Raw genomic sequence first — 27,689 nt, 5'->3', positions numbered from 1 at the left:
TTTGTGATCCCTAGTGGGCTATTCCAGTTGAAATCCATACACCCCCTTTGGAAGACATGATCTTAATCTTCCACATAGGGTGTGTGAATTTCAAATAGGGTTACCTGAATGGGTGACTCCATATGAAATATACGCCCCCTGTGTGGGAGATTAAGGTCATGACTTCCATAGGGGTGCATGGATTTCATCTGGAATAGCCCATTCTAGGTGTTCGGTATGCTTTAAGTGAAAAATTTTGTGATATTATTTCACCTGCAACTTGCAAAAACAACATGTTATGTGAACATATATGGTATTGTATAATATGATATACAATGTATATTAATAATAAACACATCTAAAATATGTAATCAATAATAAACTATGCATTCAAATGAAAGATGAAAATAAATTAATGTTGCAAGTGGTGTGTCAAGCGGGTGGCTATGGATGCTTTCTGAAAAATTATGCAAAATCAGCATCAAAACCTTTGGCACATTTTGGCCACTGAGCCCCCCCCCCCCCAGTAACACTTGGAGTCTCCGGGGTAGCTGGTTTCTGGACACGCCTATGGTAACTACTGCTAGGGTAACTCAATTTTCAAAATTACCAACATGAGACTGGATTAGATTGTGACACATTGACAAGTATTTTTTTTAATTACAATTACTAACAATATTACTTAATGACCAAATGACCACATAAAATTATTTCAATGTTTCAAAATGAACAGATACCACAGATTCCAATTAACTTAAAACTTAAAAACCAATAACATAATTCACCATAAATTTTTAAAAATGTACGGATACTAGCAAAGTAATGCTAACCACAATTACAGGCGATATTACTTAATAACATTTCATTGGTTCAGAATGGACCGATTCTAACAAACTTTGTAATTTACTTATTACAAAATACTCAAAATGTATTTTAAATTAAACCAATTAATAACATATTCACTGTAACATTGATAACATAGAAATGGACGGACATCTCATTTTTTAATACACTAAGGAACATATTTGGACGGAATAATGAGGAATGTGTCTGGCACCAATGACACATTATGTCATTCTGACAGCCTGTTATCCAGGCACAGTAAAACAGCTTTGGGATAAACCCAGCTATTTCTTTAGGACGGAATAATGAGGAATATAAATTGTCACCAAGAACACAATGTTTTATGTTCCCTATTTTTGACCTGTGAGCACACAACAGGCAGTCCTGTACCCAAATAAAATGGCAGACCTTATATCACTGAGTGGCAATTATCTGCACTTTGGTTTACCTCAAGTTTGGTAGTGACATCACTGATATTTGTGCCCCAAGTGTGCCAACATACTGCCCTTGTATGTGTATGTATAATATATACTGCGCCAATAAAGTATCCTTACACTTGGAAAAATAACCACAATTTCAAAACTGAACAATATTGGGGTAAATTTGTTTTTTAATAGATGCACTATCTAAATCTAATCCTGCACATTATGACACCACATTGAATCCAATGTGACTTCAAGAAGCAAAGTTACAAGCATTTGATTAGACAAAGGTCCAGTTTTAAAAGTGACAAACTGGCCTATTCAAAACTCCACAGACTAGACATCTGGTTTGAGAGTGGTAAATGGCTAATTTATGTGTTTGGCTTTAATCTAAAACAAAAGGAACAAAAGAAAACTGAAACAAAAGAATTGACAAATAAAATGAAAGTTATGAAAAGTACAGAGAAGTAAAAACTGAAATAAACACTGCTTTAAATAACGCTTCATTGAAGAAACTGTGTTGTCTCTTTGTTGCGCTTGTTGGAATCTGTTTACGCCTTTGTATAGGCCAGTTTGTCACTTTTAAAACTGGACCTTCGTCTATTCAATTGCTTGTAACTTTACTTCTTGAGGTTACAATGGATTTAATGTGGTGTCATAATGTGCAGGATTAGATAGTGCATCTAATAAAAAATATAAAAAATTTACCACAATATTGTTCAGTTTTGAAATTGTGATTATTTTTCCAAGTGTAAGGATACTTTATTGGCGCAGTATACATTGTTTATTTTCTGCTGGATTAGGTTAGCATGCAATTTAATACTGTGACCAGCAAAATACCAAACTTGTGGAGAAACACAAGTTGTAGTACATAAATATTGTACCCATATTCAGATCTGTATACAACTTTTACAGAAACCATCTATTTTTAGGTGTTTTATATACTATGAATACATAATAAGCAATAATATTTTCAATAGAAACATTTATAATTCAAAATATAAATTATCTCACCCATTCATCACCTTTATAAAAACTACAAATGTGACATGTTATAATGACAGATACCAAATATCATGGACGGCATACACTTCCTTTTCATTTAGACTAGCCACCTGTTGAGGTACAATTTAATGCTCTGCGTGCTAGCCATACGCTTCAAAAGAAAAAGTTTGAAGTTTTGAAATAAGTTTCTCAAAATATCAAGAGCTATCTTAAAAACTACTGAACCAATACAAGGCTTGTTTGTACTCATTTTAATGAATTTTTCATGTTGATTCCAAATATGGTCATGAAAATTTACATTTCTGAAATTTTTGAATTTTTGAATTTTTTTTTAAACATGTCGTCTGCAGTCGACACCTGCGCAGTATTGTCTCAGCATTGATTGTAAGACTGTTTCCTGTCATCCTCATTTCATATTTTACATAAGCTATAAGAAATAATTGATATAATTCGTATAACACAATTCCATACTGATCAGCACCCACTGGGCTATTCCAGTTGAAATCCATACACCCCCTATGGAAGACATGACATTATTATGAATCTCCCACATAGGGACTGTGAATTTCAAATGGGGTTACCTGAATGGGTGACTCCATTTGAAATCTACACCCCTGTTGGGAAGATTAAGGTAATGTCTTCCATAGGGGGTATGGAACAGCCTGTTTTGAATGCCCGATATTTTTAAACAGCTATACTGGAAATGATGTGTATGTTGTGGCTGATTACCGAAATAAGACTAACTTTCACTCTCTTCACACGGGTGTTGACTGCAGACGACAAGTTTCAAATTTTTTTTTAAAAGTCAAAAATTTCAGAAATGTGAATTTGCATGACCGACCATATTTGGAATCAGCATGAAAAATGCATTAAAATGAGTACAAGCAATCCTAGTTTTGGTTCAGTGGTTCTTGAGATAGCTCTTGATATTTTGAGAAAATATCTCAAAACTTGGGACTTCTTAGGTTGAAGCTTATGGCAGAGCATTAATCATAACATGTCAAAAATGAAAACAAACACATACTGTATGTACATTGACTGTTATTGTTCCATAGACAGCATGACCCAACATCTACATGTTCACAATCATTGATTAAGCTCACAAGGCTTATATTAGAATAACAATAATGATTTGGATGTACATTCAAACATCTCTACAGTCTGCATGTATTCGCTGTAGAAGTGATGTAATAATAGGATTAACTACCATAGCAATAGATGAATACAATTTTTGAATTTTTCGGCATGCTCCACAACGTTCACACAGTAATTCTATTGAATGATTAGCATCTTTGAAAAGAGCAGTATTGTATTCAATCAATGATTGCAGACATACACAGGTGATGAGTGCAACCTGCTTGTAGTGCAGGGCAATATATTCAAAAATTGTATTCATTGCTATGGTAATTAATCCTGTTACATCATCACTTCTATGCCGAAACCAAATTCAAATTCAACAAGGAAAGAACTTGTGATAAATGACTCATACAATTGATAAATAAATTTATAAATTCATTTTATATCCATCTAAAATCACAAACAAAATTATAATATTTTTTTTGTTCATGGTATACGTATCAATATATACAAGTTACAGTAAACCAAGCTAGTATCACTGACATTTTCCCACCAAATTAATAAAACCCATTGTTTTTGCTGTCCATCATGAAATAATATTTGCAGCGATATAACCTCAGGATCTAAGCTCCTCTGAAAATTAAAAAATCCTAATTACATTAACTTGTTTAACAGTACACAACCATTTCTATAAATCAAATACACTATAACCCTATTACTCTACTTGTGTAGTCTTCATACTGGTCATCATATAAAATACAAAGTGAGTAGTTGATCACAAAGCATCAGGTCTGGTTCTTGGGCCATGGGCACTGCGGGTCTTAGGAACTAGCTGATCAAAGTACTTCAAAACTTTCTGTAATGAGACACAATGAAAAAAAAAATGTTAGCATACAACATGACTGTTGCAATATTCTGATTGGGCTATTCCATTCAAAATCCACTTTCCCCTGTGGAAGATTTTGGAAATATCTTCCACAGGGGGAGTATGAACTTTAAATGGAATTAACACATTAGCAGCTCCATTTGAAACTCACACTCCCTTGGGGGAAGATTCGAGTTGAATCTTTCTCAGAGCGTGTATGAAATTCAAATGGAGCTGCCTATGTGCTCATTCCATTTGAAATTCATACTCCCTCTGTGGAAGATATTTCCAAAATCTTCCACAGGGTAGTGTAGATTTTAAATGGAATAGCCCAATTTAATGACCACTTGAAATACAAAGCGGCATAATATATAAAAACATGTTTCTGTCAAGTTGACACTATGGCCAGGTGTGGCCACTCTAGGCCTGTTATCGACACATGATTCCTAATTCAACACTTCGTCAGGGAAAAAATACGACAATCGACATGTGTCAAAACTCGTAATGATTTTAAAATGCTGAAAAAAGTCGATAGATAAGCTTAAAATCTTGCCGAAATGAGTTACGATTGCCGATTTCCGGTGTAAACACACTTCCTGGTTTGTCTACTTCCGGGTTCGGGTCAACTTCGGGAGGGTAATTTTTGACTTTCCGATGAAAACATGATCGTACGGTAAGCTTATTCGGACAAAATAGCTTGGAAATTTCATTTTTTTTCTTTTTGATATGTGTCGTAAAGTGTTGAAAATGGACAATTTATTTTGACATGTCGGATTTAGGGTCATATCGACGATAATACGACACAAACAACAGTCGATAACAGGCCTAGGCCACTCCAGGACTTGATCTGCATCAACCTTTTAGGACATGTACAGTTTTGTTTGAAACTAGATAATCCCACATAACTTAATTGCCCGTTTTGTGAGGACAAATAAGGTATATATTGCTGGGAACAAAAAATGCTCAAATTTGCAATCCCAATTGACAAATAAGACAGCTTTGGAGCCCTTTCTTTTCATTCCCAGCATGCATCATGTTTGCTTATCGATCCTTGTCAGCAATATACCTTATGGATCTTTGTATTAGCCTCCACTCATTGGGAGAAAAAAAAACCCAGAAAGCAAAATGATATTTTGGACAGATTCTTCACATCACAAGTAACATAGATCTTACCCTGCGATCAAACGACACTGCCATCTCCTTAGCTGACATTCCAAATTCATTCTTCACATTAGGATCGGCACCTCTTTCTACCAGTACACGCACCAAATGATGGTGCCCATTCAGTGACGCAACCTGGTAAAGAAAAATATATACATGTATATTGTCATGCAATGGTGTAAGTAAAAGATTAAATAGTAAAAAGCTGCGTCGGCAGTGTGATGATAAATACAAAAATAGAAAGTATGAAACTACCGTGAAATATGAAGAGCTTATTTCCAAACCGTGTTAAGTCCACAAGATTCACTTTCAAGAAAATCAGGAATTTTCTTTATGGCAATGAAATAAAGTTCGATTTCTATAAAATTACAGTGAAGTGAAGGTGACATATATAGGACCATAAAAACATGTTAAGTTAAAATCTAAAGACTTTTGATTTTTTTTAATGAATTAATTTGTTTTAAAAATAGCATGGACTTAACACGTTTTGACACAAAACGCAATTTCTGGCATGGACTTAACACATTTTGACACAAAACATAGCATCTGTAACACAGAACTAACCATATTTTTCTCAAACTAGTCTTAAAAGATAACAAATTTATTAAAAACATACAAAATGTGATTCTCTCTACTATAAAACACAATTTTGCCACAAAACACCTTGCATCTCGATCCCCCTCCTCCCAACCATGTTTTACCAAAATTCGATGTTTAAAATAGTTCAAAATTCAAAACTGAGTTGTATTGCATTTCTCAGAATTGAATAAACATTATTTCACTGACAATAAGTGATGACCCGACATACCCACTTGTTTTATCACATTATCAGTTATCACAATTCCCCCTCCCCCATGCTGCCACCCTAATCTCATATTGACAGCCATAAGTTTTTCAGTCTTTAAGTCCTAAGTTTTTTTTTTACTTTTAACTTTAAAATAATACCTTGACTTTAATAGCACATTTGATAATCATACAAAATAATAATATCAAAAACTAACTCTACCACATTAATTCTACCATCACAACCTCTCCCTCTCCCCCTTCCCACCCTTTTCATGTCTTTCTTTCAAATATTTTAAGAAATCCCATACAAACTAGGCCTACTAATTATTTTAAAAAAAACCAACAACAACAACTTTTTATGCAGACCAAATTCAGGTATACTAGTCTCAGGACCAAACAAGAATGAAGACGCAAAGCAAAGCAATGTTATCAATTATGCAGAACTTGGGTGATTAACTATTGGAAGCCCTATGCCGTGCTACTTGCCTACAAGCTGCCCACAAGGGCATTGTTCGTGGACTTAACACAGTTTGCTACCAAACTGGATTGGACTTAACACGTTTTGGAAAAAAAGTGATACTTTGTGTGTCAATATTTCGGGACTTGACTAATTTTGGAAAAAAACACACACATTGCTGGATAGCCCTAGTTACTCACTACCCATTTTCATCAAAATCCCAATTTTGAAGGTGGGTGGACTTAACACGGTTTGGAAATAAGCTCTTCATATATCAAATATAGGCCTTTTTCATAGCCATGATACAATACTTGTGAAAAGAAAACAAAACATCCACAAGGAATGAACGTTGATAAACATGCGTGCAAGTGAGGGACAAAAGCGCGAAGGGAAGCACAAAAACGCGAAAGCGGGAAGCACAAAAACACAAGCAGGAAGCACAAAAAGCGTGCGAAAGCAAAAAAAAACCGCAAAGGGCCTAACGACAGAAAGCGGGAAAATTAACATTCATTCCTGAAGGAGTAAGTGTTCCTAAGACTTGCCGTGTTACCGTGGCATTTTTTGAGTCCAGTAATATGCATGTCTTAAAAGATTTAATTTAGTTTGACCTTGGTTTTCTGAGTTTTCTGTAACATTTAGGATACAATTGAAGATGAGCCAGGCATACAAGTACAAATCTTGTCTTCAGAACTGACCCACCCTGGATCAACTATGGCACCTGCATTCAGTAAGACAACCTTGGCATTCCATACCATCTATGATTCAAACTCTGTACTCACCATAAGTGGGCATTCCATACCATCTATGATTCAAACTCTGTACTCACCATAAGTGGTGTCTTCCCATCTTTGTCCTTGGCATCACAATCAGCCCCTGCATTGAGTAAGACCTTTGCCACATCTGCTTTGCCAACCACAGCAGCACATCTCATCAGTGGGGTCCATTTAGATCCTGTATCTCTTTCATCAACCTGGTGGAGAGAGAAAACAATAACTATTTGAGGTTATAATGGTCTTTTGACTCATTTTCACATTATATCACATACCGTATATCCTCAAATAGTTGTCCCCCTTCAATTAAACACCCCCACCAATTTTTTCAACCAAGATGCTGATATTTCCATGCTATCTTGTGTAGTAAGCTTACCAAGGTGCACACACAATCGCTTATTATGGCAAAAGTCTGATCGTAAACCCGGAGGTGAACAGGATGTAATCCTTCCTAAGTTCATAGTTCCTCATTTTAGCATGAGTTTTAAGCTTACCTAATGATTTTAACGGGAGTTATCATTCTAAAAATGACCTCTAATAAACGCCCCTCTTTTGGAAGATTTACGGTATAAACTAAGTTATATTATCCTAAATATATAAAAATCATTATATATAACAAAAAGAAAGTATTAAAACTACATTAGTGGACATTGAGAATGATTTCCAATAGCATCATCATAACCATTTTGAACCCTTATTTGCTAAATATAATATTCCATCATTTACTGCTGGGGTGGCCAACACATAGCCCGCATGTGAAACTCTTCGACCTAAAAAGGGTAGGCCACCCCGGCTCTCATGCATGCAGGACCAAAGAATCACACCTATCTGCCCCCCCCCCCCCCCCATAAAACTTGTTCAGCCACCTACCTTAGCACCATCCTGAATCATCCATTTGATAAGCTCTGTGTTACCTCCATCTACCGCCCAATGTAAAGCAGTGGAGCCACCCCTATCACGCTTCTCCCATGAGGCACCACATGATCTCAGCTTCTTGACAACCTCCAGGTGTCCAGCAAAGCATGCCAACATTAGGCTGTCTTTACCAGCTGAGTTGCAGGCATGTACATCAGCACCATGGCGAACTAATAGGTCTATCATGCTGTGGAAGAAATGATAATCTGGTCAATGGAAGGCTGAATCCACCGTGTCTGCAGCTTATCAAGCAATGATAGGGCCTACAGCTACAACATTTTGTGATTATTTTGTAGTTGCATGGTTCACAAGACATAGGGGGCCAAGGATGATTCCCCCAAAAGACTATTTTTGGTAGAAAATAGCATTCATAATGAAAAACATGAGTTTGTAACAACTTCTTTACAAGCATGCACATGGACAAGACCTGAATAATATTTGCTTATTGCAGGCTGATAAAGTCAGGGACATCCACCCATACATGGTCATCCTCCAGGATGCTGGCATAACAATGGCCATACTTACTCATTGATTCCTTTCTGTGATGCTACCATGAGTGGAGATGCTCCCATCTTGTCAGGGACATCCACCCATACATGGTCATCCTCCAGGATGCTGGCATAACAATGGCCATACTTACTCATTGTTTCCTTTCTGAGATGCTACCATGAGTGGAGATGCTCCCATCTTGTCAGGGACATCCACCCGTACATGGTCATCCTCCAGGATGCTGGCATAACAATGGCCATACTTACTCATTGTTTCCTTTCTGAGATGCTACCATGAGTGGAGATGCTCCCATCTTGTCAGGGACATCCACCCATACATGGTCATCCTCCAGGATGCTGGCATAACAATGGTCATACTTACTCATTGTTTCCTTTCTGAGATGCTACCATGAGTGGAGATGCTCCCATCTTGTCAGGGACATCCACCCATACATGGTCATCCTCCAGGATGCTGGCATAACAATGGCTATACTTACTCATTGTTTCCTTTCTGAGATGCTACCATGAGTGGAGATGCTCCCATCTTGTCAGGGACATCCACCCATACATGGTCATCCTCCAGGATGCTGGCATAACAATGGTCATACTTACTCATTGTTTCCTTTCTGAGATGCTACCATGAGTGGAGATGCTCCCATCTTGTCAGGGACATCCACCCATACATGGTCATCCTCCAGGATGCTGGCATAACAATGGTCATACTTACTCATTGTTTCCTTTCTGAGATGCTACCATGAGTGGAGATGCTCCCATCTTGTCAGGGACATCCACCCATACATGGTCATCCTCCAGGATGCTGGCATAACAATGGTCATACTTACTCATTGTTTCCTTTCTGAGATGCTACCATGAGTGGAGATGCTCCCATCTTGTCAGGGACATCCACCCATACATGGTCATCCTCCAGGATGCTGGCATAACAATGGTCATACTTACTCATTGTTTCCTTTCTGAGATGCTACCATGAGTGGAGATGCTCCCATCTTGTCAGGGACATCCACCCATACATGGTCATCCTCCAGGATGCTGGCATAACAATGGCTATACTTACTCATTGTTTCCTTTCTGTGATGCTACCAAGTACCATGAGTGGAGATGCTCCCATCTTGTCAGGGACATCCACCCATACATGGTCATCCTCCAGGATGCTGGCATAACAATGGCCATACTTACTCATTGTTTCCTTTCTGAGATGCTACCATGAGTGGAGATGCTCCCATCTTGTCAGGGACATCCACCCATACATGGTCATCCTCCAAGATGCTGGCTGCCCTCTGCAAGTCTTCTAGAAGACCTACTGCTTTGTGTAAATGTTCTCCTGTCATTGGTTCCTCTGTGAACAAGGCAAAGTATAAACATAATGTGGCATGCAATCAGGATACAAATTCATACAATACCAGTCAAGATAAAGAGGGGAAACATGGTTCTACCTAATATTAATGTGACCACATGGTACCTCCTACACCCTCTCCCCACCCCGATACAACATCTCTAGTTGTTTGTTTATTCTCTTGGTGGGACTAAACTTGATTGTTAGCAATTTCAACACCTTCTTGGCTGTGCCACAATCCTGCATACATTTCCTACTTCTTTCACAAGAAAGGAGGAATGAAACAACATCAGGATTTGTCAGAGCATAGCTCACTACCATTTTAAGCTTGCATGATTCTTGCACTCAGTATATGGTGTTTATTTGTGGCAGTTTTATTCCAGTTGAAATCCATACATGGATGGAAGACATGTCCTTAATCTCCCACACAGGGGTTAAGATTTCAAATGGAATCACCTATCCAGGAAACCCCATTTGAAATTCACATCCCTGTGTGGGAGATTAAGGTCATGTCTTCCATAGGGTGTATGGATTTCAACTGGAATAGCCCATTGTTTGGTACTCCTATTGGCAAGGGTAACGCTAGATTTGAAAATACGGCAGCAAAACTTGTCAATTTTTTAAAGCAATAAATCCCAAAACACTAATGAAATAAATTTAGCACCCTCTAAATGTTCATTTATGCACCAGAAGTTAAAAATATAAGTAATGCACCCCTTCTAGCGCTACATTTACCTATTGGATGTTGCAAATGAGCAGACAATCAATAATAAATAATGTTACTTGTAACTTACTTGTTGTTGAGACAGTAACTATTCTACTAAACTCGCTGTTTCCATGATCATTGGATACTTTCAGACGATATTTGTACTGTGTGCTCGTATCTAGCCCATCAAAGACGTGATTGGTTGCGAAGCCACTAACACAAAAGAAATAATTGTAGTTTTGTATAAATCACATTTTAAAAGTCAAAGCATGATTTGATGAAAACTAAAATATTTTTAATAAAGAAACACATTAATATTGAAAGTCCTCAAAGATGTTTTGGAGATGTTTTACAGTGCACTTCTCAACCTGATCTGCCTTGAGCTCTTGACATCTCAAACAAGTACAAATTTGAAGTACTTCAAAATCCAGAAGTGATGTGTTTCCTTATTTTGCAAAAGGTTTTGTGTCTCTTAATACTCAACATGCTAGTCATAAGCTTCACCATAAAAAAGTCCCAAGTTTTGAGATATTTTATCAAAATTTTAAGAACTATCTCAAGAACCACTGAACCAATACTGGGATTGTTTGTATTCATTTTAATGCATTTTTCATGCTGATTCCAAATATGGTCATGAAAATGTACAATTCTGAAATTTGTGAATTAAATAAAAAAATTGAAACTTGTTGTCTGCAGTCGACACCCGCGCGGAGAGAGTTAAATGTTAATTGATATCACATGCACTTTGGCTACCTTGCATAACTATAAATAGATCAACACTTTGCAACATTCATTTGTCACTGTCTCTTATAAAAGACATGATGGAACATTGTTTTACAGCATACTTTTCATCATAAGGAAATGATGAATTGAGTCAATTAGCTTGCCATACACTGCCGGCTACAGCCTCAGGCTTAATCCGACCATGTTGGGGCCCGTGCTACATTTTGTCATTAGCAAATTTTGGCTGCATGTTTACTTTTTTACTACTTTACTTTTATGCTACATGAACATTAATTTTATTGTATATGAACTTTTCAAATAAAATTAAGTTAAAAATATTCAGAACAGATAAAGTTGAAATCATAAACCATGACCTACAGTCTCTGAGCGTATTAAAGTATCATAAAATGGACATTGGTGGCACCCTTGTGTTCAAAAACTGTGACCACTTTTGTCAGTCAGTCGGGGGAAATTGCACCTAGTCAGGGTCAATGTATGGGGCTAATATTATAAATAGTTAATAATGAAGATATAGAAACTTTTGAGATAAAAAATTGGTCTCAACCCCCTTTTTTAGATTTTTGAGCATCCAGGTGAAAAAAAAATGGGTTTACAAGTCACATTTTTAGGTGGGCCTGTTTATGGCGAGCAGTAGAAAAATTGCTTTCGAAAGCCTGTGAACGCCATACAGGCAACTATACATTATTATTAGGACTACTTTTGGGCACTGTTGCTTTATACATGTAGTATACTATCCTGAGAAGTTGCGTCGTGCTCGGTGACGAAAATGTAATCATATGGATGAGCCATGATAGGTCACAAATACATTAATTTTTAGTACTTACGTGTAGACATTCCCCCATCCATGGACCTTGTCAGACTCTTCTACCATGTATCGTAACCTATTGTCTCCTTTGATACTGGAGCGACTACCACCTGTCTGCTGTTGAGATGCATTATCCCAGTATAACTCTATGCTATGATGAGTGACTTTACCCACCACAGGTGGGTCTGGTTTATCTGGTGCTGTGGGAGCAAAAGAAAACATCAAGTATACTGGTCAGCAAGGGTAAAAATAAGTGGGAGACGGGAGCTGCTTGGCCCCCATAAACTTGTTACTTGCTCCTGGTTCCGTCTCAATTTTAGTTGACCAGGGGACACTTTTCTCAAGAAACTGGCCCCCTAGATCAGTTGCATAACCAAGGGAAGAGCAAGGGGGAAGTTGCCACCCCTGTGAGAAGTCTTGATCCCCTGTGAGAGGCCTTTTTTGTAATTTTTAGCCCATTTTTTCACCATTTTCGTCAAAGTTTACCTGCTGGAAATTTGCCTCCCCCCCCAAAAAACAAGAGCACCAATGGCGCTGTGGCTCTGTGCTTTATGGTGACAGTGAAAGTTGAATGTGCAACAGGTGAAATCATTTGAGTATATGTGACATATTACATTCAATGGGTACATCTGGTCGGTTGGTAGCTATCTCATTTGCAGAGCAGGGGAGAGCGGGGAGTGTTCGCCCTATTTTTTTCTGACCAGCCTAGCGATGTCAATTTTAAGGTTAGGGATGACCTGATTAGCCCATGTGACAGCCCTATGTCTTAGCTATATACGGCCACAATCCCAGAACTATAGGCCTTACAATAGCATCAGGATAGAGCAAACAAAAAAGTTTTGCAAAGTGGCGAACTTGCCCCATATTGGGGCGGTTCGCCCATATGGTGGGGTAAGTTAACCCTAATCACAAAAAAAGGTTTAAACATTGCATAACAATAACATATTCAATGCAAGCATTTAGCAAGAGTATACAGGGCATTCATTCTCTTCTGGGGAGTCACTAAATTTGTTGCAGGGGTCGGGTCAGGGTAAAATGTAGGGGTCCAAAGTGAGCTTAAACGTATCATGTTTACAACTTCGGGAGAAATGGATTAGGACATAAACGGTGGTATGAGTAATACCGATATCACATAACTTTAAAAAACATGTTTTCAGTAGTTTTACCTTGTTTAATGGTTTAATTATCAATATTTTGCATAATACGCTGATGGGGCAGGTCCGCCCTCCAGTTTGGGGGTAAGTCCGCCTGGGAAGATATAGGCTAACATGCCCCATCCTCAAAAGGGCTTAACGAGCCCCTTGTGCACATTTTTGTATTTTGTTCGGGGTATGCAAAACACAAATCGAATAAGGAGTTTATAACTGGATTAAATCTGTGACAAATCCCATATGTTCCCAATACAGATTTCCATTAAAACCATCTATATTTATGTATCAATGATAATACAACATTATTAATGCAAGAAAAAATTATGTTTTGATGTAATTTTTTTGTTTTGGCTGCAGTTCGATGAACACGTCCCTATATGTCGCGTAGCTAATATGAGAAGTTTATAATGACCTATGTCACCTAATTTTGCCATCACCAAATTCCCTGATAGCCGTAGTGCTGAGAAACAAGGGGTGGGCGAACCTGCCCCTAGGGCTAACACTCCTCGCTCTCCCCATACAAAGATACATCAATCAATTTTGGGAATTACTATTTAGCCACATGGATCAAACGGGTGGAATTGGATGTTAAAGGGTCCAAATGGGTCTAAACTAATCAAAATGTATCAAAATAGGCCTATGTCAAGAATAGTGTTAGTCTGAATAAGAATTTGGCTCTAATTGGTGACTACCCACCAAGTTTCAGACTAAATACAACAGTCAGAGATGTCACAAGCTGACCCAAAAAAATCCTGAACTTGCTAAGCATACAAAGTAGGTAATGGTGCCTCCAACGGACAAGGTACAAAACACACCAAGGATCAAAGGATGATACAAGAGGATACCTAGAATTTATAAAAACAGAAAGATTCGAGCCAGGTATACCAACTTGGTGTGGGGAACAAAGACAAAGACAAGATAAAAACTAATGCAGTATGTAAACCAGAATGGTGTACATGCACTGTTACGTCTGCATTAGAAAAAATCCAAAACCACAGGGATGGTAGACAAAGTTAACAAAAATACAACCAACGTTTCGAGCAGATAAACTGCTCTTCTTCAGGGACAGACAACAAAATATAAAAGCAAACAACGAAAACTACATACTGTAACTGTAGTTAAAAAACAATTAAGGAAAGCAATATAATTATGAAAAGCATAATTATATTGCTTTCCTGTTTCTCATTGTAGTGAACCGTCTTTCATAGAGGTAAGACGTGCTTATTTTGCTCTGAGCTTTGTTTGCTACTGAGTTCTATTTGAACTTGCCTTCAGTTTTTGACTTGAATTTTATTTTTACAAAATTGTTTTTTAACTACAGTTACAGTATGTAGTTTTCGTTGTTTGCTTTTATATTTTGTTGTCTGTCCCTGAAGAAGAGCAGTTTATCTGCTCGAAACGCCGGTTGTATTTTTGTTAACTTTGTCTACCATCCCTGTGGTTTTGGATTTTTTCTAATGCAGACTTAACAGTGCATGTACACCATTCTGGTTTACATACTGCATTAGTTTTTATCTTGTCTTTGTCTTTGTTCCCCACACCAAGTTGGTATACCTGGCTCGAATCTTCTTGCTAAGCATAGCGAGCGGAACTCTTGCAAAGCACGGCCGGGTGGTCCCCTTAAGGGTCCCCGGTGGGGTCCAGGTGGTTTTTGCACATTTAGCACCACAGGAAAGGCCATTTCAGAGGGTAACAAGGCGGTTCTCGAACCACGAGTCTCGCCTGCTTTTGTGACCCCCTGCTTTTGCGATAACTTTTGGTCGAGAGGTAAATGAATTTGGCGGTAATCGGCTGGGCACGATTATCTGGCTGATGGTAACTGTACCCACCAAGTTTTTTGCCCATGCAACAGTTTTTACTAATATGACCTCAGATGACCCCTGGTGGCCCTGAAATGACCTTCTAAAAATTTGGCTCTAAATGTTGACTGTACCCCCCGTGCTAAGTTTCATGCCCATATGACAGTTTTTACTAATTTGACCTCAGATGACCCCTGGTGGCCTCAAAAATGACCTTCCAAAAATTTGGCTTTAAATGTTGATTGTACCCACCAAGTTTCATGCCCATACAACAGTTTTTACTAATTTGACCTCAGATGACCCCTGGTGACTCCAAAATGACCTTCCAAATATTTGGTTTTAAATGTTGACCGTACCCACCAAGTTTCATGCATATACGACAGTTTTACTAATTTGACCTCAGATGACCCTGGTGACCCCGAAATGACCTTCCAAAAATTTGGCTTTAAATGTTGACTATACCCACCAAGTTTCATGCCCATCCGACAGTTTTTACTAATTTGACCTCAGATGACCCCGAAATGACCTTCCAAAAATTTGGCTTGAAATGTTGACTGTACCCACCAAGTTTCATGAGAGCGCACCACCAATGATTGCGCCATTGGATAACACAGGGAAATACGCACGTTTGGATGGCGTTTTGTCACTGCAAAAACGTAATATAGATAAAAAGTTTGGTATCAAATTAAAGCTTATCACGTGTAGAATATTATTCTTTTAACAGAATATATTGGTGACCATCTACTTTTTTTGCTATTTGTCCGCAAAGAAAAAACGTGCAAATTTAACCCTAAAAAATCACTCAATTTTTGAAACCGGACGTTGTTCAAATTCGGCGCCAAAACTTCACCTCTGAAATAAAATATTGGGATTTTTTCTCAGATTCCTTCATGTAGACACTTGTCGGAAGCAAATGAGCTGAAAAAGTGCAAATTTTGACATTATCTTTAGAAAATAAAGCCGCAACAAGCTGAAATAAGCGGTGGACTATTTTAACCGAATTTCACTGGTACATAAATCGTGGAGTGATTTGGTGGTGCGCCCTCTTATAAACGTCAATAGTTATCAAAATCCAATTTTTACATTTTTAAGTAAACTAGAGACAGTTTCTAGTCATTTCCCAAGATTTCATCCTCTACGACTTTCCGTTCAGAAGAAATGGTGCTCTAAATATCAGTGCCGAATCACCAAAAGACCCAAATTTCAACGTGTTTATCAGCATGCAGAAGTTTGAAGAGGTTGGATATAAAATTGAATGTTTTATGCAAAAAGATACTCTTTAATTTTAATTTTTTTAATTGTGAAAAGTACTTTATGTGTGTACAAATATTTTTAATACCTTAAATATAGGCCTATTTACATAATTGAGTCAAATTACCCCCCCCCCTCTCGTTCTCTGTCTTCAAACTAGGCCTACTGATTTTGGCATTTTAAGCAAAAATACAAGTTTTATACGTTATTCTGATTTGGTATAAATTTTATAGCAAAAGCGCTCATATAAGTAGATTTTTGATGCTTTTCTTAACGTCAGAGACCTGTATTTTTGGATTTTTTTTTAACATTATTGCTAAAACTAATCACAAATGTTATTTCAAGCATTTGCGAATGAAATAAAATGATTTATTAAGAATTCTGACCTTATTCTATGTTTTTTTGTAAAAATGCTGCGTACATAGCAACACACTTTAAAAGCCGCTTATAAGAGAGCGCACCACCAATGATTGCGCCATTGGATAACACAGGAAATACATGACGTTTGGATGGCGTTTTGTCACTGCAAAAACGTAATATAGATAAAAAGTTTGGTATCAAATTAAAGCTTATCACGTGTAGAATATTATTCTTTTAACAGAATATATTGGTGACCATCTACTTTTTTTTTTATTTGGCCGCAAAGAAAAAACGTGCAAATTTAACCCTAAAAAATCACTCAATTTTTGAAACCGGACGTTGTTCAAATTCGCGCCAAAACTTCACCTCTGAAATAAAATATTGGGATTTTTCTCAGATTCCTTCATGTAGACACTTGTCGGAAGCAAATGAGCTGAAAAAGTGCAAATTTTGACATTATCTTTAGAAAATAAAGCCGCAACAAGCTGAAATAAGCGGTGGACTATTTTAACCGAATTTCACTGGTACATAAATCGTGGAGTGATTTGGTGGTGCGCCCTCTCATGCCCATACGACAGTTTTTACTAATTTGACCTCAGATGACCCCTGGTGACCCCAAAATGACCTTCCAAAAATTTGGCTTTAAATGGCGGGGTTCAGGGGCCCACCTTACTAAATTTGCAATCAAATTTGGCAATACCAAAGAACTATTTCATCAAAGTAATAAATCAAAACAGAAAGATGCTTCCTTTACGAGTTATCACTCATTGAAAGTGCTACTTTGCTATACTTTACATGGAAAGCGACTATCTTAAAGTCGTCATATTTCCTTAATTACATGACCGATCAAGCTGTTATTTGGATAAATTTAATTAATTAATTATTAAAAGAATCTAATCAGGTCGAGAACCTCTGGCCACGCAACTCCCCACCAAGTTACGTCACTGTGAGTGTACCCCATACGGATCTCCAGATAATCTGTTCACAAGGTATTTTGCTTATTACGCATATATTATGCAAATTAGGCACTTAATTACCATATTTTACGCTCAAAATCTAATCAGGTCGAGAACCGCTGGCCCCGCTACTCCTCACTGTACCCCATACGGATCTCCAGATAAGGTGTTCACAAGGGTTTTTTGCTTGATATTCATCAAATACGCATTTAAAATTATGCAAATTAGGTACTTAATTAGCATATTTTGCGCTGAAAATCTAATCAGGTCGAGAACATCTGGCCACGCTTACTCCCCACCAAGTTACGTCACTGTACCCCATACGGATCTCCAGATAAGCTGTTCGCAAGGTTTTTTTGCTTGATACGATCAAATACGCATAAATTATGCAAATTAGGTACTTAATTAGCATATTTTGCGCTGATAATCTAATCAGGTCGAGAACATCTGGCCACGCTACTCCCCACCAAGTTACCTCACTGTACCCCATACGGATCTCCAGGTAATCTGTACAAGGTATTTTGCTTATTACGCATAAATTATGCAAATTAAGTACTTAATTACCATATTTTGCGCTGACTGAACCTACCAAGTTTCATGCCCATATGACAGTTTTTACTAATTTGACCTCAGATGACCCCGAAATGACCTTCCAAAAATTTGACTCCAATGTCGACTGTATCCACCAAGTTTCACGCCCATCCAGTAGTTTTACTAATTTGACCTCAGATGACCTCTGGTGACCCCGAATTGACCTTCCGAAAATTTGGCTATAAATGTTGACTGTACCTACCAAATTTCATGCCCATAGGCCTAGTACTAGTTGTTATTAGTTTCCGAAAGCCGCCATCGGTTCAAATAATTGATCTTTGTAACTTTTTTCTGATCAGGGAATACAAAAAAAAAAGAAGTGATTTCCCCACCCCCTGCTGTCATTGATTGCTTGCCATTCCTTTTGATTTCTCTCAAAATTTAGCTCATGATTAATATTGCACAGCCTATAGTAAAAAATGAAACTTTGCAACTTGCAATCAATGATTTCTGAAACCACTAATTTCAGTCACATTTGAATTCAATTATTATTATTATTATTATTATGTACATTATTATGTTCATTATCCAACATTATTTTGACCTTTTCTATTACTGCCACCCCCCTATTGACCTTGTGAATTATTCATTCATAACTGTGCCGACCTTGAGACCATCCAATCAGAACAGATCAGAATCGATCAATACGCCCTAGGTCATGACCTCCTGATTGTAAACATAAAACAAGCCAAAATCATGGCGAGATCGGGGACCATCGACGTAACATCGATCAAATAAACCTTGGTCTTGAATTTCTTAAGAAGTCCTGGCCTAAAAACCATGTTGTTTTTCAAGAGAAAACATATCAATCTTTGATATTCTGAAGTATAAAATTGTTGAGCAAAGTGGAACATCATTTATTTAGACTGTTTTGGCTTGTGTTTTACAATAGCCGCTTGTGTTTTAGCTATGGAAAAATACGGAAATTGTTCAATATTGCGAAGTGGGGTAAAGTAAAATCTCATTGAAAATATAATTTTCCTCAGAATCATGTCCACAATATGATTAAATTGACTTTTAAAAACTATATTCTAACAAAACTACAATGAGTGTGATGAAATACGAACATTTTTCATGACGTGACTTTCGGTCCGTGTTTTGCACAAAAATTGAGGTCACAAAAATATGTGCACTTGCGCAAGGAAAAATAGTCCACTAGGAAATTCATTTACCCGATTCATTAGTTCAGATTTATTCAAGATTCAGACATGTTCTTGACCATTTTTTTACATTTTTCAACTATTTCTTTATTTAAATTGTAAAGAAATAGTTAAGAAAAGTTATGAAATAGTAAATAACTTCTGAATCTGAACTGAATCTTAAGAAATTACCCTCCGTTGGTTTCCGTCACTTTTACGCAACTTAAATTATACAGACCAAAATAATCTCTAGCACACACGGGTACCACAAAACAACTCGTTCATCGTGGCTTTTTACCAAAAAATCATATTTTATCGACAGTATTTGAAATCTACCTGGAGTGCAATCGATTAAATAATAAATAAGCAAAATTTAGAAACAAATTTCAAGACCAAATATCAAACAGACAAACATCCTTAGCATAAAAACCAACGCCCGAATTGGCTCTCTAATTGTTGCGATCAGTTAGGCCCTTTTAGCTTCGCTCAGAGCCAAAAAATGACTATGCTACTGCCCAGGATAGTGAACCAAAATATCAAATTCAAAGAAACAGCCAACCAGTGCTTATTTAACTCATTCAGCAAATCTTTATTTTTATTGGCCCCTTGGTGATTCTGAGCCTGGTCAACAATATAGATTTCCCGGTTCTCGGGGTCGGGCGGTTCTCGTGATAGGCCTATTTCCGGGGTCCTCCAGAATACTAGTATGTGTTGAAAGTAGGCCTATTGGTCCGATGAGATGCACCTGTTAGTCACACTGTAATGCTTTCCGATGCGCGCACTGTACTCCGCGACACTCCCGTTGATACTCCGCGATAGCGCACCGTGATTATGCGATATCGCACCGCGAGTACGCGATATCGCACCGCGAGTACACGATTGCGCGCGGACGGACACTCTGTGATTAGTATTATGATACCAATAATGAAATACAGTCAAATAATGAATAATGAAAGAGTCACAAATCTCATCAGACACTCAACGACAAACCTGCCTAACCTGCAAGAAAAAGCTGTTGCCCACAGGAAAAATTCTTCACCGGCAAAAAAAATATCAAAAATTGCCAAAATTATATGAACGTTCTCCTTCATTTTATTAGCAATAAAAATAGCAATGTTGATAATATGAGGTTAAATAAAGTAATTAAAATGTTAGTATGTTACTAACACATTTATGTATTTTTAACACTAAATACATACATAGGTCCAATTTTTAGTGGAAATCAATTACACCACTACTATTATTCCCATCCCAGGATTTCAGGCAAGGGTTTCAGGTTAGTTGGGCTTCTATTTACAATGTAGGAGTGGGATCAATCGCACTCCCTGTGATCATTTAAGGAGTGTGAAGGGGTGCAATCACATTTGCACTCCTCAAAAGACAATGCCTGCATTAAAAAGCATGAGTTAAATAATTAATACCGTATTCATTCCAATAAGCGCCCAGGGCGCTTAACAAAGTCATTTTGGGTGGGCGCTTATTTTTTACCTCGTTTACATAATTTTTTTCGAAAGGGGCATTTATTAGAGACAAATTTACATGTTATAAAAGGGTCCAGAGATGTTCTAATAGCTTTTCTGATGCAGAAAATGTATTGCAAGTTTACGCAGGACTTGTAGTCCTCCAGCTATTTCACTGTATTGACATCCATCTGTCACTTCAACATTTAGCAAATTGAAAATACACTGGATGGGTGCTTATTGGGGCATGGGCGCTTATTGGAACGAATACGGTAGTACAAAAATAATGAAATATGAAAGAGTCGCCTACATTGTATGTGACAGGAAAATGACAAAAATGCAGATCTACAACATTTTTTTAACAAGTGCCATTCCCACAAGCAATAATAAGATTTGGCACAGCCCTTTAGCCAAGGTCGATTTGGTGCCATTTACAGCATAAACACAAAACAGAAGTTTTGCTAAATTCAGTCACATCCATCATCATATCGGCACCTCATTTGCCGAAGACCTGGTTTGGGTAGCAATATATTGTGTGACCTAGTTCTTTTCAGGAAAAGTGGTCAGGCAGTGCAAAGACCTTGCCAAAAAGTCATAGTATTCTGTCCAACATCAGGGCTACTTCTAGTCTTGGGCCCAAGCTTCACGTGGCTCACGCTTTGTTATGAACGACAGAAACCGGCTGTGAAGGAGGCTAAATATTGATGTTGATCACTCCAAATTCAACTTCGGAAAAACCAACACTCGACCATGGAATTTAATTGTCAGTTTGTCACTATATCTAACGATAAATCAAGTAAGTAACTTCCACTCTGCAGGCTAGACTTAGAAAGTTGTTTGATTCCACTGCACTGTGCACTGACTATTTGTGATCGAAATATACACAACATGACAGAAATGATCAACAAAAAATTGAACCAAGGACTTGTTTTCACTCGACCATGAGTAGCATCATCATGATGTGGCATGGACCAACAGAATAGCCTAGATTATCGCCATTATTTAAATACAGCCTTTTGCCCTCTGTTGATTATCATGTAGACGTTACGCACCCATACCCGTTCCATACTTCCAACTGCCAATGTTTATTTTTTAAGAAAAAAGTGTAATTCAGGTATTAGTTTTTCATGTTTTATAGTGCATGAGAATGATTCAGTGAGAAAGTCTAGACGAATCGAATCCTAGGCTAGGGCCGATAGGCGATAACACACATTCAATGGAGGTCCCAGCTGCAGATCCAGAATTGTAAATTCAGGTAAAAATATTACAGGGTCAAATGTAAGTGTTAGGACAAAAATATTGATGTCAAAAGTGGGCTGATTTTGCATGATTGTACTAAAAAATATGGGGGCCGCCCCTTTAAGGCTTTATCTGACTCATGTTTATTAACAATATTTTGCAGTACCTGTGTCTGACAAGGCGTACTACAGACTACGGACTACGCCACATGGCGATGTTAGTAAGTCAGAGCTAACAACGTGTATGGCATAAAGTTCATTATTTATGACTATCATACATAATATCAGGGGTGTGAGTGACCTCTATTGAGAAAAGAGGAACTTTGTTCAAAAAAGAGGAAAAAAGATGATTAAGTACTGAAATATGGTCAAAATGGGCTGAAAATGAAAATTTTGCCTCAAAGAAATTTCTAAAAAAGAGGAATTCAGCTTAAGAGGAGATTTCACACCCCTATGCCCTATGTCATTCATAAATTTCAACTCGGCAACAGAAGATCAGCTCAGCAGCCAAGCAAGAGTAGACAAGTGCATTTCAACGCAGTACATGTAAATATGCGATGTATGCTTTACGCTCTCGTAAAGGTTTACTGCAAACTAAACTACAGTAAGCCAAAAAATTAAGGTACCAGTTACGTTCACCCCTGTATATCCTAAACAAAGGCAGATATGTAATAATTGGAACCAACAGCCAATAGCTAGCTACATCTTTTAGCTCGAATTTAAGACCTCATTCGTTGACATTGTTTACAAAATAAAGACACGACGATCCAAAAACCCAAGGAAGATGCTAATTTAAAAGTTGCAGTTAAGAGTTTGCCACATTGCATGCCCTATTGATTTGTACGCAAAGCGTTCGCGAACAAAAAAACTAGCGCTGTGCTTTCATTGATTAGCACGAAAAACTAGCGTCATGCTTTCATTGATTAGAATACAAAAGTGCAACTTTATATTTCATAATCTTCATCAGGTTTTGGACTACCGGTACCGTTTCTTTAATTCTCAACCAATTTCAACAAATAAGGTCTTAAATCAGAGCTAAAGAGTACAGGCATCGGCTGCTTGTTTTAATTTTGACACATTTGTCTTTATTTAGGATACAGGGGTGAACACAACTGGTACCTTGGCTTACTGTACTAGGGTAAGGGCTAAGTTTCATGGATCGAATCCATGGGTTCCTACAGTCACCCATGAAAAACAGGGTACTGAAAAACACTACACAATGTCCACATCAGCCATGGTTGGTGACATGGTTTTGTTATTACAAAACAACAGGAAAATCATACAGTTCATTTCTGGCCAATTGCAGCAGGCCACTTGAGATAATCAATATTGGTTCTTGAATGGCATGACTCAGTAACTTCTGCTCATTGTAAGACTGACAGTAGCTGACAGTGTTGTAAACTTGATTGCATAACATTAAGATTGCCAACTTATATCCTTTGTATTTGAGTTGTCAAATTTATGGATTAGTTACTGTCAAATGAAGTAAACGTCAACAAAACATGCTGCTGCAGAACGGGGTGCCTGTGTGTGTGTGTCTGAGGGCCGACGTCTCCTTCACAAATTAAATTTATATGGTATTAGAAACAAAACCTTCACTTGGATCTCAATTTTCTCACGCACCGCACTCCAGAGGGTCGTTGTCGGGGTGAGCACTCGACTTGGACAGAGGTGACTTCTGGCGTTCCCCAGGGTACGGTGCTGGGACCCTTGCTTTTTTAGCTTTCATTAATGACCTGCCCAATAATATTACTTCTGAAGTTAGACTGTTCATGGACGATTGTGTTATGTACCGTAATATTTCTAATCAATTTGACCAGGATCAACTCCAAGATGACCTTGACACCCTGGCCCAGTGGCAGGATGATTGGCAAATGAAAAAAAAAAAAAAAAAGTGCTTTGTCATGCGGATTACACATGTTCGTAATCCCAAGGTCTACAATTACACCCTAGGACAATCCCCACTGGAATCCACGGCGTGTCACGCTTATCTTGGAGTTGATATTACTAACAACCTAACCTGGAATAAACACATCAACCGTATTACATCTTCTGCAAATAGATCACTTGGCTTTATAAAAAGGAACCTTTACTCTTGCAACAAATCCATCAAAGAAAATGCATATTTCACCTTAGTTCGCCCACTCTTGGAGTACTCATCTTCAGTTTGGGACCCCCATACACAGGATCTTATTAACAAATTAGAAAAAATTCAACGCAGAGCCGCAAGGTTTGTCGTCAATGACTACTCCAGACACAGCAGTGTTACTGAAATTCTCACCAACCTTCAATGGAACTCACTCAAGAACAGAAGGACAGTAAGCAGATTATCAGTTCTCCAGAAGTCAAGACAAAACCTCCTCGCCCTGCCGGTGAATGACCTCCTTCTGCCGGGTCCGACGTCTGTCACGGCACCAACATCCCAACTGCTATCAACTCATCACATCTAACAAGAACTGTCACAAATACAGTTTTTTTCCCCAAACAGTCAAAGATTGGAACTCACTTCCCTACTCAGTAACCACCATAGAAGACACCATGAAAGACTATGGAAGAAATTTTGTGACTACAGAAAACAATACAACAAAGCTCTTCGTGAAGCTCAGAACTCCCACCTTGCGGAAATCTTCAGTCCTGATCAGGATGAAAACAAAAAGGCTTTCTTCAAATATGTCAAAAATCTCCGGACAGACAGATGTGGTGTTAGCCCATTAAAATCAGGTAGCAACATCGTTTCTGATCCGCTGGGGAAAGCAAATGTGTTATCGAACTATTTCAAATCAGTCTTTACTCAGGAAACAACTGAAGACATACCCGAGATGAGTGGAGATAGTTTACCTACAATTCCTCCTCTTGTGTTTTCCTGTGACGGTATACTGAAACTACTTCTTGAACTCAACCCTAACAAAGCATCAGGGCCAGATAACATACCGATTAGAATACTGAAGGAATGTGCAGAACAAACAGCGCCCTTCTCCAGGCATTGTTCACGCAGAGTCTTCAAACGGGCACCCTACCAGCTGATTGGCAGACAGCACTTATCACACCTCTGTTTAAAAAAGGAGATCGGTCACTACCATCCAACCATCGCCCTGTTTCTTCAACTTCAGTGTGCTGTAAACTTATGGAACATTGTATATTTAAGCACATTATAAATCACTGTGAAGCGCATGACATCTTAACAAATGTCCAGCATGGATTTTGTCGAAAGCGGTCCTGTAATCCCAGCTACTTGAAACGGTCGATGATCTTGCCTACTATATTGATCAAGGAAACCAGACTGATGTCATAGTGCTAGACTTCGAAAAGCCTTTGACACAGTACCTCACCGCCGCCTCATGTCAAAGCTAGACCATCTGGGTATTCGTGGCTCAACTTATAATTGGATTGAGTCATTTCTTACCGGTCGCATCCAAAAAGTAGTTGTTGATGGAACCGAATCCACAGCTGAGAATGTAATATCAGGAGTTCCGCAAGGCACAGTGATGGGGCCGCTCCTATTTCTCCTGTATATTAATGATTTGCCGCAGTCCATTAATTCGCAAGTGCGTCTCTTTGCGGATGACTGTTTAATATATCACACAATTCGCAATAAGTCTGACCACAAGATTCTGCAAGATGATTTACACCACCTTGAAACTTGGCAGCAAAAATGGTTAATGCAATTTAACCCTACAAAATGTACTGTGATAAGAATGACTAGTTCTAGGCGCACACCACAAGTCTTTGACTATTTTTATGTGGGCAAAAACTCAAATCAGTCGACTCAAACCCATACCTTGGCGTTGAGATTTCTCGCACAATGTCGTGGAACCTCCACATTGACAATACTGTCAAGAAAGCCAACTCCGTCATGGGTCTGGTGAAGAGAAACCTCTACGCAGCACCTAAGGAAACAAAAATCCTAGCATATCAATCTATTGTGAGACCTACTTTAGAATATGCAGCATCCATCTGGGACCCGCACACACAGAAAAATATTACTAAACTTGAAAAAGTACAGCGCTCTGCAGCCCGTTTTGTTTGTAGTAACTATAGCAGATACAGCAGCGTAACATCTATGCTACAAGAACTAGAATGGCAATCTCTTCAAAACAGAAGAGAAGCTGCTAGACTCACCAATCTGTATAAAATCAGAAAGGGTGATCTACATGTAACTGCTGGCGGATAAACGGCTGATTCCAACTAAGAGCACTCGCTTACATTCTGCAAGATATAAACATCTCAACTCAAGAACTGAAGTATATAAGAACTCTTATTTTCCCAAAACAATTGTCGACTGGAATGCCCTGCCCCCCTCGGTCATCGAGGCACCTTCTACACCATCCTTTAAAGAAAGGCTTAAAGAACATTTAATCCAGCGTATCTAAACAGCTGACCCTAACCCCCATTAGCGTGATCCTCCAGAGGAGGCGGTGCTGATTATCAATCCAGATCCAGATCCAGATCCACCAAGCAATTTAAAACAGCCGTCATAAGCCACCTCAACCAGCAAGACTAGTTAATTTCATGCGCACACCTCATCCTGCGTGTATGACTCCACCAGAAGTGTTATGCAGTATACATTCAGATTCAGATTCAGAGACCGGGCCGATGACACACATTCGATGGGTGTAGGGCTAAGTCCACATGTCCAAGTCTAGACCATGGACCCGGGCCATGCATAGTTTCTCGATCATGACTGAAAGCTCAATAAGGAATCAATAGGCACGCAATGACAATTGCATTGGCGTACAACGCCTACCACACACGCTTTGGGTAGCGCTGCGTTTCCTGTGCGTGCACAATCGATCGCGCTATAGTGTCATTCCACTAAACTTGCGACATTACGCAGTGTACGCAGTACATCATACTCTCATGATCGAGAAACTATTATTTTAGCTATAGTACATAATTTTTATAAAGTCTAATTTACTGCAATATCAATATGATTATGTCATGACATGATTATGAATATATATATACAAATGCCAAAATTAAGATCAAGTAATTTAACATTACTTACCCGACATGATTAGATATAGATCTAAGTCTATTCAAGTGTTGGTTTACTGGTCTCATGCAGCATATCACGGAATGTCAACAACGTCAAACTCAAACGTTAAACAATTATAAACAAACTTCAAAGCCGAAAGCAAAGGGCATCTGACTTCAGAATTCGGCAGCCTGTCAACTCTTGTGACGGTCGGATGGAATGTTCCGATCAAACTAAATACACCTGTGATGGTGAATTAATTTTATTGACTGGATGAATCCTTAACCTTCAACTCAATAAAGGGCCGGATTTTAAATGAAAAGAAACAATATCCGTTTGTGGAAAGGTCAAGGTATTTCATTACCAACTTCGTTGACAACAAGACGCCAGTTTCG

The 27,689-nt window shown here is 38.2% G+C and overlaps 1 protein-coding gene across 1 annotated transcript; it reads right to left on the bottom strand.

The window, feature by feature from the left end:
* Positions 1-3,829: 3,829 nt before the first annotated feature.
* LOC140147939 (fibronectin type 3 and ankyrin repeat domains 1 protein-like) lies at positions 3,830-27,689 on the bottom strand. The gene is made up of 8 exons (XM_072169733.1): positions 27,325-27,689; positions 12,394-12,574; positions 10,914-11,038; positions 9,963-10,122; positions 8,236-8,467; positions 7,422-7,565; positions 5,365-5,487; positions 3,830-4,182 (listed from the first exon to the last, which is right to left on the bottom strand). Exons 1-8 carry the CDS (start codon positions 27,329-27,331, stop codon positions 4,102-4,104), a joined length of 1,053 nt encoding a protein of 350 aa, XP_072025834.1. The 5' UTR covers positions 27,332-27,689; the 3' UTR covers positions 3,830-4,101.

Source organism: Amphiura filiformis, chromosome 3 (assembly GCF_039555335.1).
Source record: "Amphiura filiformis chromosome 3, Afil_fr2py, whole genome shotgun sequence".
In the NCBI taxonomy this organism is placed as follows: Eukaryota; Metazoa; Echinodermata; class Ophiuroidea; order Amphilepidida; family Amphiuridae; genus Amphiura; species Amphiura filiformis.
Note: the sequence above shows the minus strand (reverse complement) of the source record. Positions and strands in the feature narration are given on the sequence as shown.

Coding starts and splice junctions, on each gene's coding strand:
- LOC140147939 (XM_072169733.1), bottom strand. Junction 7,566..8,235: donor TGATTCAGGATGGTGCTAAG/GTAGGTGGCTGA, acceptor TCTCTCCACCAG/GTTGATGAAAGAGATACAGG. Junction 5,488..7,421: donor ATGGGAAGACACCACTTATG/GTGAGTACAGAG, acceptor TTTCTTTACCAG/GTTGCGTCACTGAATGGGCA.